At 28.6% G+C, this 16,109-nt stretch overlaps 1 protein-coding gene across 1 annotated transcript; it reads left to right on the plus strand.

Annotated features, from left to right (window-relative positions):
- Nucleotides 1–10,243: 10,243 nt before the first annotated feature.
- Nucleotides 10,244–11,554, plus strand: LOC125869017 (gibberellin 3-beta-dioxygenase 1-like). The gene is made up of 2 exons (XM_049549574.1): nucleotides 10,244–10,732; nucleotides 10,987–11,554. The coding sequence occupies exons 1-2, from the start codon at nucleotides 10,251–10,253 to the stop codon at nucleotides 11,552–11,554; spliced, it is 1,050 nt and encodes a 349-aa protein (XP_049405531.1). The 5' UTR covers nucleotides 10,244–10,250.
- Nucleotides 11,555–16,109: the final 4,555 nt, after the last annotated feature.

Consider the following 16,109-nt stretch of genomic DNA (forward strand, 5'->3'; position numbering starts at 1 on the left):
TAACAACCATGTAAGTATGAGACTTTTTTATGGTAGGGGTGAACCAAATGGCCATGGTGATAAAATTTGGGATGAAATTTATAGTGTCTCTCGAGATCTGAAAGGGAAAAAAATCTAATATAAAGCTACTCTTGCTTTTGCGAATATTGAAGCTCGACTAATATAGATTCGTGTTGGCAAATCTTACTTTGGAGAAGGGGGTGGGGGTGTTGTAAATCTCTTTCAACCAGACAATTTCATATCTAGCGATCCAACTCGAAACCTCTATATAAAAATGATGAAACAAGTGTTCAACACTCCACATAGTCTTTTGGATGTATTACAAGTGGTTTCTGGAAAGCTAATACAGATAGATATAAACAAAAATATGAATAACAATAATAATACATATCTTAGTTGTCCAATTTTATAAAACTAGTAGTAATATCAAAGAAACCAACAAGTTACAATATCATAACTTAAAAAAATGTTAAGCCAAAATTTAAAAAATATTTGAAATAACAACTAATTTAACAATCAATTACAACAAGTCCAATAATATGCTCTATAATTTCCTAGATAAATCAATAATTAGTACTTTATTCAATTTGGAGAATCTATTAACCACCTCTCTTGTTGTATAATTCCTTGAAAACCTTCTCTTTTTTTGTAAGACAATTCAAAAGTTAATAGCTAGGCTGTATAGCTTTAAAGAGTGAATAATTAACGACCCACCATATTATAAAAGGATTACAACTTGACACATAAGCTATAGATGCTACTAAAAAAGCAGATTGGAAAAAATAATAATAGAATTTTACAGATCATGTTCATACTAAAGTCTTCTATAATGAAAAAGATAATTCCCCTCTTAAGTTAAAATAAATAAATAATAATATTAGGAGAGTCGGTAAATCGAATTGGATTTAATTTGAACGGTCAAAATAAAATGAGTTAAGAAATGGGCTGGTTAAAGTTATTTAGGTCGAAATGAGTTGAGTCAACAAAATAGGCTAAATAAAAGGTCATAGCCAACTACATTTTATTTTTCTTTATTTGTTTTTTGTTATAGTTTAATTACTTAATAATCCCCCCACCCTTATTATGTCAACTTATCAAACAAAAGAATTCTTTTAAAAAGTATCTTAGACATGTTTTATCATAAAGTAATTTGAGTTGCATATTAACCTAACTTTAAAACGGATTGAACTGAACGAATCGAAATGGCTAAGTTAATAAATTGAAATTACTTTTTGAACATATCATATTTGCATGAATTAATAGAGGCAGTTACCCATTTGGCCACTTAACCAAAATATTAACATCCACTAGCCATTATACATAGTATATACATATATAATATGCATATTATACATATGTCTCAAGTGGGTTATAATTACTCTTTGATCCTTAATCAAAAATCTCAAATTCCAGTTAAGTTGGAAATAGAGTCTCCTTTATTAAGAAGCGCTATGATACTTCCCGACTCGAATTCAATTTTAGTCAAACCCTAATATAAATACCTAACATCGGGCTAATACCCATGACATTCCTCACCCCACCCCATGAAGTAGTTAGTTGAAACGTTATGCAACTACTACCTAAAATATGTCAAGGCCCACCTCAAAGTTTAATTATCACCATACCTAAAAATAACTAACTTTTATTGCACATGAAGAAATTTGGACCACTTGAAGATCAAATCCATTAGGATAATAGGAAGATTTTGCCTAGTACTTTAGTAGCTCATGTCATTAATCTTGATCTATGTGGCTTGTATTGTCCTACACATGTGGTTTAGGAAGCATACACAAATGACTACATATTCATATAGCAAATGCTTCCTTTTTAGTTACCTTATTGACAAAACCCATCATCTCATTTTACTATAAAAAAACATTTTTTTTAATGACATCGTTTATCTGGATATATAAAAATATTATTATAAAGAATATATAAAATAGCATAATATAAAAGATTGATTCCAAAAAAAATTTGATTGTTATAGTATAATATCAAAGGATGATTGTTATAGAGAAGCATGAATGTGTTTTAGGGGTGGACATGGTGCAGTAGATACTGATACTATATCGAAGTAAAATTTCTTTGATATCATGGTTTCAATGTTATGATATTATAGTATAATATCAAAGGATGATTGTTATAGAGAAGCATGAATGTGCTTTAGGGGTGGACATGGTGCAGTAGATACTGATACTATATCGAAGTAAAATTTCTTTGATATCATGGTTTCAATGTTATGATATTTGGTATGCATTTTAAAAAAGATTTGGAATTTGGTATGAGGTATAATATTTGATATTTAATTTATAACAAAAAAAAAAAAATACTGAATACCCTATCGAAATATATAGTATACAATCCATACATTTTATCATAATACTAACAAATATATAAAACAATATTAGTACAAAACTAATTATTTAGATGTTGGAGTTTTATTTACTATAGCCTGAATAAAATTTCTTTTCTATGTAAACGATTAACTAAGGTAAATATTGCTCGTACTTTTTTTTGAATATTTCTTCCTGTTTAAGATGTTAGTATGATATACTGACACGTTTCTTGAAAGTTTAAGTTATAAGTAAGTTAAAGTCGGAAAAACTATAGTTACAGTATACCAGGATCATAAAATATTGAAATCAAGCTTTAAAATAACTAATTAACCATACTAAATTAATTTAATATGATGACATTATAATACTATTTTTTAAAAATCGAAATTATCAATATTTTATCGTGAACAACTTTTGCATATATAGAATCTCTAGAAAATTGAAACTCATGTCTATTTGAAATAGACGTTACAACTTACATCCAATATATGAAGCAACTTTTATAAGTGCATTTTTTTGGTTGGTGCACACGATATTTAAGTTAATTGACTAACTAACTAGGAAACCAAGTAAAATCGAAAGTAAAGATTTTAAGATAAATGGAAGAAATTTAAGAAAGAACATGAAGTTATAAATTGAATAATAACAGATCCATTAGAGGTCTTGAGTTCGAGTACTTAGTATGGAAAAATCCTTATAGTAGGAAGCACTTTCTTCCGAATAAGGACTTAGTGACGCGAATCCAGAATAGTCTGTCTCCAATACATTTATTGAACACTGGATGGGAAACTAAATATGTTACACCAACTAATTTGAGATTATAGCTTTGTCTTGTTGATAACATGATTACATAAAATCTGATATTTTCCTAAAATTTGTTATTTCTTTAGGAATATTTATGTCGATAAAAATATAAAAGAATTTTATAGGTGACATTTAACCTACCTTCCTTCTAAGAAATTGGGTCCAAATGAAAGGGAATTGTGTTCATTCACAGAAATGTTCCTATTTTGGAGTTTTTTTAAGTTTTGCTTGTCAAATTGGTGGTCTTTCATCTTTGGCATATAATTTTTTTTTTTGTCAACCCGCCCTTTAGTTTTTTTTTTTTTTTTTACCTTTGGAAAAGTGTCCTTCAGAAGCATAATTTAATTTATACAAAATTTATGTCGATAAAACCTACGAAGTTCAATTCAAAACTCACAAAATTATACCTCAAGGGGCATAACTTATTCCTACAAAATTGTGTTGGACAAAGTAAAAGTTCTCTAAGTTTATGCCTTATAAAATTAGGTCATAATTAAAAATGTTTTAACTCGCAATATTTTTTAAAATGAGAAGTGGAAATAAAAATTAAAGATCACTAATTGGAAAAACAAAAGTTAATAACTTCACAACATTGGGCCAATACATACAAAAACTTAACGGCAACTTACAAAATCTCATTAGTTTAGGAACTAATTACTTGGACACACTCTAGCTTGTAATATTACAATTTTTATCAGATTTTGGTGTGTCCATATACGTACAGATATACATGTATCTCAGGATACATGGGTCAAAATTAGATGTAATTTGTTCTAGGTACACTGAAACCAAGTGGATTCGCGTGTATCTGGAATACAATACATATCTCGCTTTCCTCCCTCCCATCTCGTTTGCCACGCTACTATGTATCTGGTATCCCAAATACATATGAATCACACCGGATACATACATACATACATACATATATATATATATATATGTATCTAGTGTGTATTTAGTGTGATTCGCATGTATCTTGGATACATTACTATCTCACTCGCCTCTCTCCCTATTTTAGTGTATCTAGTAGCAAAAATACATGTATCTAGGTGTATATTCTTCAATATATTGTAAAACAAAAACTCTTAAGTGGTGATAAAATACATTATTTTTTGAAAATATAGATAGAATTAGTATATATGGTACGGATATATATCTAAAAAGTAGTTTTCCCAAACTTAAAAGGGAAAATTATATATAATAGCAAACTATTAATTCAAATTAAATACTACAAATATATTTTGATTTAATTGTACCCTATAGCAAACTATTGCTATTTTCACCACTCTCCCTGGTGGAATCTCGCTTGCCACTCTCGTTTGGTGGCAGTCTCACTCGCCTCTCTCACTTTTATACAAGCACAAATGTATAAAATGTGTTTGTGTTTGTATAAAGCGAGAGGAAATTATATAATTTTGTTCCCCTCTCCCAGATCTCGCTCGCCACCCTCGCCTCTCTCGCTTATACAAACAGAAACGAAATGTATAAATTGCGCTTTTGTTTATATAAAGCGAGAGAAAATTGTATATACACATGCAAATACATATATCTTCGTCCTATACACTTATAATTATACAATACAAATATTTTTCTGCCTAGTTTTCTTTTGCCTTTCTCTTTTTCTCATTTTATACATACGCAGATTATACAATTGATCTTTTGTATACAACTGCTTTCTTTTGTATATGTATAGCGAATTATACAACTGCTTTCTTTGTACATGTATAGCGAATTATACAACTGTTTTTTTTTTTGTATATGTATAGCGAATTATACATATATATGTTTGCTATGGAGCGCAATTATGCAAACTTTGCTATAGCATACAAATATGAATTTTGTGTTTGTTATATGTGAAAGTTGCTCAACTTAAAATGTAGACAAAAAATGGAACCGGCCCAAAAGGAAAGGAAGGTTGCACTAAATTGCCTCAAGGTGGGCCTGGCCCAACAATCTCAAAGTTGCCCCCCCGGGAGTTGAAAAATCCAACGGAATATAACCCTTTACAATTTGAATTACTAAAAAATGATCATAGAGAAACTATCTAATTATACAAACATTCAAATTTACTATTTTTTCTTAGAGATTGAAATAATTACAATTTATCACACTAATTAATAATTTATATCATATTTCAAGTCAGATATACCTAGATACATATTTTTTGCTATCAAATGCACTGAAATAGGGAGAGAGGCGATCGAGAACAAGGAGGCGAATGAGATTTGCCTATGTATCAAGATACATGCGAATCACATAGTGTGATTAGCATTGAGCGAGATATGAGAGTGACGAGCGAGATGGGAGGGAGACGAGCGAAATTTGTCTATATATCCCACATACATGTGAATCCATCATGATACAATGTATCTAGAACAAATTACACATAATTGTAACTCTGTTTTCCCTAGATCATATATCTAGGCGCATCATAAGATTCATATTATTACAAACTAACATGTATCTAGGTAAATAACTCATAAACTAATGAAATTTCTGTAAATTATTCTATAAAAATCTCTTTCAGTCACAATTGTAGATTTGTCGACTGAATTATTTCTATTTTTTGGGTCAAAAAGATTGAATATTTGTATTAGTCAAATATGGACCACCAAATTAAATGGGTTCAATGCGATCCAAGTTCTCAACTCATCATTTCATTTGGACCAAAAAAAAAAGTCGGTAATGCATGTGACTACTGTTCGATGTGAATTCAAATTAATTAAATTAATAAATTTAAAATTTGAATGACAAAATAAAAAGATTAAAGCAATATCAAAAAATAAATGAAGTTTTCTATTATTAGAAAACGAATATCACTATTTACCATATTGATAACAAAAAAATTTAACTAAAGATAATCAAGTATATAAGATCAGAAAAATTCAAGCTTAACATTAAAGTTCTCGTTCCCAGTTTCCTCTCGAAAAAAGATAAAGAAGAAGAAGAAAATAAGAGGAATTTCAAAGTACAATAAAAAATACTTATATAATTTATATCATATATTACTCTTATATTAGAAAAAGCTTATTTCAACTAGGGGCGTGCACTATTTGGATTAATGCTTGGAATGTAATTTGTTCTAGGTACACTGTATCTAAGTGGATTCGCATGTATCTGAAATACAATACATATCTCGCTTGCCTCGCTCCCATCTCGTTTTCCACTCTCCTACGTATCTGGTATCCCAGATGCATGTGAATCACACCAGATGCATGTAGTTTTCCCAAACTTAAAATGTAGACAAAAAATGGAACCGGCCCAAAGGGAAAGGAAGGTTGGACTAGATTGCCTCAAGGTGGGCCTGGCCCAACAATCTCAAAGTTGCCCCCCGGGAGTTCAAAAATCCAACGGAATATAACCCTTCACAATTTGAATTACTAAAAAATGATCATAGAGAAACTATCTAATTACACAAACATTCAAATTTACTAATTTTTCTTAGAGATTGAAATAATTACAATTTATCACACTAATTAATAATTTATACCAAATTTCAAGTTAGATATACCAAAATACATACTTTTTACTATCAAATGCACTGAAATAGGGAGAGAGGCGATCAAAAACAAGAAGGAGGTGAACGAGATTTGCCTGTGTATCAAGATACATGTGAATCACATAGTGTGATTAGCATTGAGCGAGATATGAGAGTGACGAGCGAGATAGGAGGGAGACGAGCGAGATGGGAAGGGGGCGAGCGAAATTTGTCTATATATCCCACATACATGTGAATCCATCATGATACAATGTATCTAGAACAAATTACACCTAATTGTAACTCCGTTTTTCCCTAGATCATATATCCAGGCGCATCATAAGATTCATATTATTACAAACTAACATGTATCTAGGTAATTAACTCATAAACTAATGAAATTTCTATAAATTATTCTATAAAAATCTCTTTCAGTCACAATTGTAGATTTGTCGACTGAATTATTTCTATTTTTTGGGTCAAAAAGATTGAATATTTGTATTAGTTAAATATGGACCATCAAATTAAATGGGTTCAATGCGATCCAAGTTCCTCACTAATTCAACTCATCATTTCATTTGGACCAAAAAAAAAAGTCGGTAATGCATGTGACTACTGTTCGATGTGAATTCAAATTAATTAAATTAATAAATTTAAAATTTGAATGACAAATAAAAAGATTTAAAGCAATATCAAAAAATAAATGAAGTTTTCTATTATTAGAAAACGAATATCACTATTTACCATATTGATAACAAAAAAATTTAACTAAAGATAATCAAGTATATAAGATCAGAAAAATTCAAGCTTAACATTAAAGTTCTCGTTCCCAGTTTCCTCTCGAAAAAAGATAAAGAAGAAGAAGAAGAAAACAAGAGGAATTTCAAAGTACAATAAAAAATACTTATATAACTTATATCATATATTACTCTTATATTAGAAAAAGCTTATTTCAACTAGGGGTGTGCACTATTTGAATTAATGCTTGAAATGTAATTTGTTTTGTTTCAATTTTGGATACCAAAAATTAATTGTTAGCCATCTCACTTTCCTTCTAATGGGTTTTTTTTTTTTTTTAAGAATCAAATATTGAGGAAACTGAGCAAGCATTGAAAGGAAGGGATAGAGTGATTGAACAAAGAGAACATAATAAAAGAAAAGTTAGAGAGAATCAAGTCATTATTATAGTAGTTATTTTAGCCCATAGAATTTTACTACAACAGATTCCACAACAATAACTAAATATTTCACTTTGAACGTAAATTTATTTTCCATCTTTTTTCCGCAGGTACTTTTTCTCAAGCTGGATACAAATAACACAGCCACAAACGATATGTTGTGCATTTAACTCGCAAACAATTCCTAACCATGTATATTTATGTTTCTGTGTGTGTACATTCTGCTCGCAAAAACCTTTCAACGTTAATTGGGCCCGTGCTTGTATGGGCTATCCCTATCTAGTATGTATGTATATATATATATATAATTTTATGAAATAAACAATCTAAATATTTATCACGTCATGTCATTTTTCGCAACTTTTTTTTAACTTTAACTTTAACTTTAAATCCAAAAAGAAAACCTAAACATAAGAGAGACTAGGACTACTCTTCTGTCCTATAGATATGAAAAAAAAAATCTTTTTTTGCTTAATTTATCGTCTAATAATAAATAGATCAAATAAAACAAACCCATTTGGTGAACATTAAAATTGTTGAATATTCACTAGCAAACTAAATTGATACTATTAAAGATCAAAACATTTAAAATATGAATTTTGATCGATTTAATTTGTACATGACCAAACAAAAATCCTACCACATGGGCATGGCCACATCAGTAAATAAAATTGAATGGTGAAATTAATTTTTTTATTATATTTTTTTTAAAAAAAAGTAAATTTACGAATAACTGCAAGGAGATTAAATATTTAAAGTATATTTATACACCTTCAACAAACTATTATTACTTAAACGGAGTTTTACATGAGCCATCGTTATTTATGAGCTAAAGTAAAAGTTAATTATGATTCACTTATATCGATCAAAGTATTTACAGTTATTAAAATCTGCTGATATTTTTATTTCTTTTTAATCAGAGACGGAGCCAGAATTAAGAGTTTGAGGGATTCAAATTTTTGAGTTTGGGAGAGGGGGTTCGAACCCTAGTGTGAAAAGTATTTTCATGGGTCACTTCTTTCACTGAACCGTCAATCAATTTTATTATAGGTTCACAAGTTAATTATATACATATATATATTTATTTAATTTTCTAGTACAAATACAAATCTACAAAAAAGCTTCTGGATTCGCCCGAATCCACGAACCCCACCTAGCTCCGCCTCTAGTATAGATGTATAAGGGTATAAGTCCAAACCAACACAAATATAGGCAAACACACTAATCAAGTTAGGCCATACGCCATCAACTCCATTATCATTACACTTATTTAGTAGAATTGTTAATTTTGATATTAGTTATCGAGTTAAAATAATTAGCTCAAAAATACTTTTAATAATAATAATTATAAATTAAATAGTTCACAACTCATGAGTAAGACTTAGGGAGGGTAAAATGAACTTTTATTTTTATAAGGTAAAACTATTATATTTTATTGATCGTAGATAATCCTCCTTTTCTTTTGAATTGGTAACTGACGATATGAATACGTTCACACAATTTAAATTAAAATATTCGTCATATATATATATATATATATCGAAGAAAATTTATATATAATTATTATGGAAGAAAATTGAGATGAATCCTTTCGACTCCGTAGCAGTCTGGATTATCGATCATGTTTACATTTTATATTATACGCTTAGATCATCAAAAGCACGACGAATAGCTATTTTTGGTTTTTCCAGAAGTGAAAGGTTAAAGTTATCCCATTTAATAGTGGAGTAAGAATTTTTATTAACTTTTTAAAAAAATATATAAAGAGATAAAAATGCAAAGAAATTAAAGAAACTTAAAATTTACTATATATGCATAAAAAATAGTTTTGATTTTATATATATAGTATAGTTTTTTAACACTATGACTCCGACGCCCTTGACTCTATTTTTTGCTCCAGTTTGATCATAAATATTGTAGTTGATATTTGAAACTTGAAAATTTAAGTTTTGAGGTGATTTTTGAAAGTTGTATTTGGACATAGATTATATTTGGAAAAAAATTAAATTTTGTGAATGAAAATCTCAAGAACTTACTTTTTGGAGGGACTTGAAAATATTTGAAGATCAAATTGCATGGCCTAATTAGATACATTTGAGGATAAATATTTAAGAGTAATTCAAAATCAAAGTCAAACTGATATTTAAAGAAAAAAATTAAATGGTTAATCCAAAATTTAAGTCAAACATATATTTAAAGAAAAAATATAGATGTCCAATTCAAAATTTATGTCAAATAGTTATTTAAAGAAAAAAAATTAAATATCTGATTCAATGATTAAATGGTAGCTTAATCAGCCAAAATAACTAGAACCTACTTATAGACAACACATATTCCAAAAGCCCAATCAATCCATGTGTAAAAAAGATATTTTTTCCTACCCTATATAAATTCCAAGAAAAAACTATATACTTCTCAATAAAATATTTGATTATTCTCCAAAAGTCCAAAATAATGGCTACTTCTACTCTTGAAGAATCTTTCAAAGAAAACCCTCAGAGCCTTCAACACATTCTTCCTATAGATTTTCACTTAATCCAAGAAGTTCCAAACTCTCATTTATGGCCTAATATCAATAATTCCCCAATTAATCATGATGACAAAAACCCTAATGTCCCAATAATTGATCTTTTAGCTCCTAATGTTGTGGAACTTATAGGTCATGCATGCAAAACATGGGGCATATTTCAAGTTGTTAATCATGGAGTTCCTATAGAATTTTTTGATGAAGTTGAATCTCAGGCAAGGCGACTTTTCGCCTTGCCTGCAGAACAGAAGGTGAAGGTCGTGAGATCAACTAGTGGTGCCACAGGCTATGGCACAGCTCGAATTACGCCGTTTTTTTCTAAGTTTATGTGGCATGAAGGGTTCACCATTATGGACTCACCACTTGATCATGCTAAGGAACTTTGGCCACATGACTATCAAGAATTTTGGTAAGCACATGGATTGATTTTATGTGAATGTATAGAAAAACGAGTTGAAGTTATATGCATTAAAGATACAAAAAAATATATTTATGTAATCAAGTTATTTAGTAGATAATTCTACACAACAATTACATTTTTCTCACGATAAATATAAATTTAATTACGTAGATAATTTGAGATAATTACTTTTAGAAATCACGATAGATAATTTCAGACACAAGGAGTAATATTTTGATTATTTGTTTTGGTTAATCTTGTAGTGATGTGATGGAAAATTATCAAAAGAAGATGAAAGCCCTATCCTTCCAACTTTGGTTGCTCATCCTCAATTACTTGCAACCATCTCAAGAACATTTGATTAATTCATTTGAATTTACACAAGCTTTACAATTGAATTCATATCCATGTTGCCCAAACCCTAACCATGCATTAGGGTTAGCTCCTCATACAGATTCATTATTCCTAACAATACTCCATCAAACAAATAACACAAAGGGTCTTCAAATCTTGAAAAAAGACCGTGGATGGACTTCAATTGCTCCTATTTCCAACGATGCCCTCATCGTTAACGTAGGTGATCTTCTTCATATACTCTCTAATGGTGAATTTCCATCGGTTTATCATCGAGTTCTTGTGGATCAAACTAAGCATAGGGTTTCTCTGGCTTATTTTTTTGGACCTCAAGTTGATTCTACAATTGTTCCATTAGTTTCTTTTGAGAAAAATGTTGGTGTTGTTGTACCAAAATATAGAAAGGTGAAAGTGAAGGAGTATCTTAGTCTCAAGGCTAAACATCTTGAGAAGGTGTTCTCTTTGATTAGATCTTGATGATCAAGAATTTAATTATGTTATAATATTTTAGTACGTAGCTCAGTTGGTTGATTATGTAAAATATTTATTTTGTCGATGAGGATTTGATTCCCCATCTTGTAGTTTGCTCCCCATTTTCCCTACCCTACCCCAGTTTAATAAAATAAAATATGATGTCTTTCTAGTATCATGATTTTGAGTAATGTAATCTTTGGTGTAATTCATATATACCATGAAAATTGTTTGTAGTTTCTAATCAATTTATTTGTTTAATTTTATATTACACTATCGAAGTGTGTGAGTGTGTGACCATTTTAGTTAAAAACTTAAATTTTGAAAGAATATGTTTTTATTTAGTCAATTGTATTTTTAATACGTTTCTCAAATACAAATTTGTATATTTTTTGAGCTAAATACATGGTCTTTTTATGACAATGAAGTTCGAATCCAAGCTTCTTATTTACCCCTGCACTATAATAACATGCATGATCATCTTTGTTAAAAATTTTAAGTTATTAATAGAAATACATTCTTCTTTACTTGATTATGTTCTCAACGTACACCACATCAATAGGAGTCATGAAAACGAAAAATAATTAATAATAAATACATCAAGTCGAGTAACTTAGGAATTTACTCATTTCTAGCTTGGCATACTTTTAGAGCAACATTCAAAAATGAAAACAAAAAAAAGTAAAAGAAAATTAAAATTAAAATTACGTAATTAAATTGAGTTATGCCTTATCTAATACGTCTAATAAATCCAAAATAAATCACTTGTGGCCTAGTCGTAGGTAGCTAGTTTATATTTCCTATTAGCCTATTAGGAACAAATTGATTTTTGTTAATTATGGGAAAAAACAAAGAGATTGAAAAGTTGATGGATGATGAGACAAAAAAGATCTAGTATTAGTTCAATAACTCCAAAAATGATAAAGCTTTTAAATCCCCCACCCTACCTCCCTACCCCAACCCCACCCTCACCCCAAACCAACCACCAACTCCATAAAAATATTATTTTTTAACTTTTGATCATAAAATATTTTTAAAAAAATTCTTTTAATTAGAATTTCTAAAAGTTGAAATTAAAAATGAAATTGTATTTGATCATATTTCTTCCAAATGAGAGAAGAAAGTATTTTATTTAAAATTTATGGCTTGTTAGTGTTTTGAATTAACTCGATAATCGTTTGATTTGAGAAATAAGAAAAGAAAATCCAATTAAAATTTTGAAATTAAATTTCTAATATTAATTTCACATCTGAATTTTTTATGTCCTGAAACTCATGTGGTGTAATAATCTCAAATTTATAATCATAGGGATTAGATATTAAATTTGACACATTTGTCTTTGTCTGAATCTCTTTTATCTATAAATTGACACATTTGTCTTTGTCTGAATCTCTTTTTCACCAAGTCGCTTAAACAGACACAACTAAAGTTAAAACTAAAAATTTACCTTGTTTTATCTTAGTTTAAATCAAACACATACTTAATATTATATACGTATGATTGTATGGTCCATTTTTAATTTTAAAAAATATATATATTAATACAAAATATATATTCAATAAGTAACCTTTTAATTTAGAAAGAAACTTACATAGATATACTATGTTAAGAAAATATTTACCATTTATAGTAATAATATTTTTTTCACTGGACATTTATAGTACAACACATATAATACAAATTTTATTTATGGATAATACATTTATCACACACCTTAATACACTTATAATACATTATCTCAATTTCTTATCAAACAATCATAATATATTTCAAAACACTTATAACATATTTATATTGCATGCATAACTTTTAATACATAGCAGATTTATCATAGATTCATAATATTGCTGCAAATAAAAAGATTTCGTTAAAATTCGTTTATTTATTAAAAAATACTCACCTAAGTTATTTTTCCTTATTTAGAGATGTCAATATTGGCCAGATTAGACCAACCTAGCCCAGCTAGCACAACCTTTGAAATTTGATAGGCCAAGATGGGCTAGCCCACTATTTCAACAACCTTAATATGACTCATATAAATAACATAAATATCACTAGTTTAGGATATATAAGATTTATACATTTGCACATCTCTCGCCTTTTTCGCTATGTATCTTATAATATCTTTAATTCATGTATCTAGTGCAATTCACATGTATCTGAGATACTTCGACTCTCTTGCTCTCCTTTCTCCTACCTTACTCGCCTATCTCCTTTTGTATTTGTATTTTAGAGTATATTTGATAGCATGTATTTAGATATTTCTGTCTTGAAATCTGGTATGAAATTATTAATTAGTCAGACATTTAATATGAGAATATTTTAAACTATTGGAAATTAGTAAATAGAACAAAAATGTTTGTGTAGTTAGATAGTTTTTCTATGATTTGCCCATCCTAATCATACATGGGATGTGAGTTAGATTGAACCAATTCACTTTTCTTTAAATATTTTTCATAATTTTTAAAATCTAAATTCTAAATATCTTAGTCCAATCCTAAAAGATTTATGTATTTGGATCGGATCGACACACTGAGTCAAATTTATATTTACAACTCTACAATTTAATTAGTCTTGATATTATAATTTTATTATTATTAATTTTGAATAACTTATTCACCAATCAAACAATCTTCAAGAGGATATAAGTATTATATTTTGAAATTAAATTAGACCTAATATTTGTTTATTCTTAACAAACAAATACCAACTTCTTGTTTTCTTTTTCTTATTACATTATTATGTGGTTCTTTATTATCTTAAGCTTGCCGACACTCATCTTTTTGTTAATTTTTTATTTTGTAAAATTAAGAACAAACATACTGCATCTGTTCATTGTCCAGTATATTGTTTTTAATTAGGATAACTAATTACAAAGAAATCATTAAATAAAGGAATAATTTGACAGACCATATAAACAAAACAACAAAGATGCATTTTCCCATGATCTATAAAATTTACTATTCAACCATATCAATAACGGGGGTAATCGCGCTCCACAAATGGATGAACAAGATTATGACATGTGGCAAAATAGAAATCAAAGAAATATCGATCCATTTTACATTAGCTTGAGAGATTCATACATCGAAACCTTCGACATAACTTAGATTGATATTACTTGTGCTATAATCAAAGTCATTTTATAATCAGATAACTTGAAGGATCACTTTTCGGAAACAAATTACTTTATAGCTAGAACACTCTCGTGATGGTCCTCAACTAGATCAATAGTCAACTTCAAGTCTAGCGCTGACATCTTTCAATTAGTCCTGAGCCCAATATCAAAACTTAGATAGTTCTTTAATTACTCCTTAAAAAATCTCTTGTTAATCAAAAATTTATTTTTTTGTCAATACGTATATCAAAATGATCAAGAACGGAGTTAGAAGTTCAAAAACGATATGGCCGAATTCATTAACTTTTACTTAAATAAAACATTTGTCCTTAAAAAATTCACTAAAATATATTTAAATAGTAAATTTAAAATTCAATCAGCATCTACAATAGTCTTTAAACAATGGTTAGGGTATAAGGGAAGATGACAAAACTGAAGTACCCAACTCATCAAAATTACATATTAAAAGCAAGTTCAATCAAACTCATTATCTTTAATTCAAATTTAATAACAAGAATTTTTAAAAAGTATTTAAACATGTAACTACATTTATTCTTCTAAATTTATACTCAAAATGATGAATTTGTATGTCACTGCATACAATTAATTAAAGGAATAAATTAATAGTGTGGCACCCCATTTGACTAAAGGCCCTAATATAGATGGAGACATGGAGTGCTTGTTTTTTTTTTTTTTTTTTTTTTTGTTTTATAAAAAAAATCCCCAAGTTTTAAAAGTTAGAATTTTTGCTGTAGATCGATCAATTTCATCTTGTCAATTGTTCGTTGCGAGATAACTTAGATTGAAAATCATTATCGTCTTATTTAAAAATTTAATTATTATTTTGAACAATTACACAACGTGTATCAAATAATAAGAAACAATAACAATAAAGTCTCAATATCAAATGCTTAAAATCGATTATCTAATTTTTTAATAGTTGTATCTTCTTTGAATGTTTATAAAAATGATTAGGTAACAATATTACCCAACTTATTACTTATATCCCACAACATCACTAAAAAAAATCAAATAAAGCCATAAATAGGATAATGGTTAAGGAATGTTTAATTAATCTTTTTTTTTAATACAAAGAATTTTGTTGTACTTACCTTACCAAACTACTTCAACAAGGTGTCATACGTAGGGGTGTGCACTATTCGGATTAAATCAAATAATCAAACCAAATCAAACCGAAATTTTATTTGGATTGGTTTTTTGGTTTTTCGGATTGGTTTTGGATTAATAAATTACTTTATTTGGTTTTTTGGTTTGGTTTTGGATTTAAAAAGATAAAAACCGAAAAACCAAAAAAAACCGAATTATATATATATACTGCGTGGAGTCGCGTGGTGTGCCACATAAGTCAAAAGGTGTACAAAATTACAAAAAAAATGAGTTCAAGGGGTAATAGGACCTTAATTTAGTTAAGGTATGTCTCTG

The sequence above is a fragment of the Solanum stenotomum genome, chromosome 6, assembly GCF_019186545.1.
Source record: "Solanum stenotomum isolate F172 chromosome 6, ASM1918654v1, whole genome shotgun sequence".
NCBI lineage: Eukaryota > Viridiplantae > Streptophyta > Magnoliopsida > Solanales > Solanaceae > Solanum > Solanum stenotomum.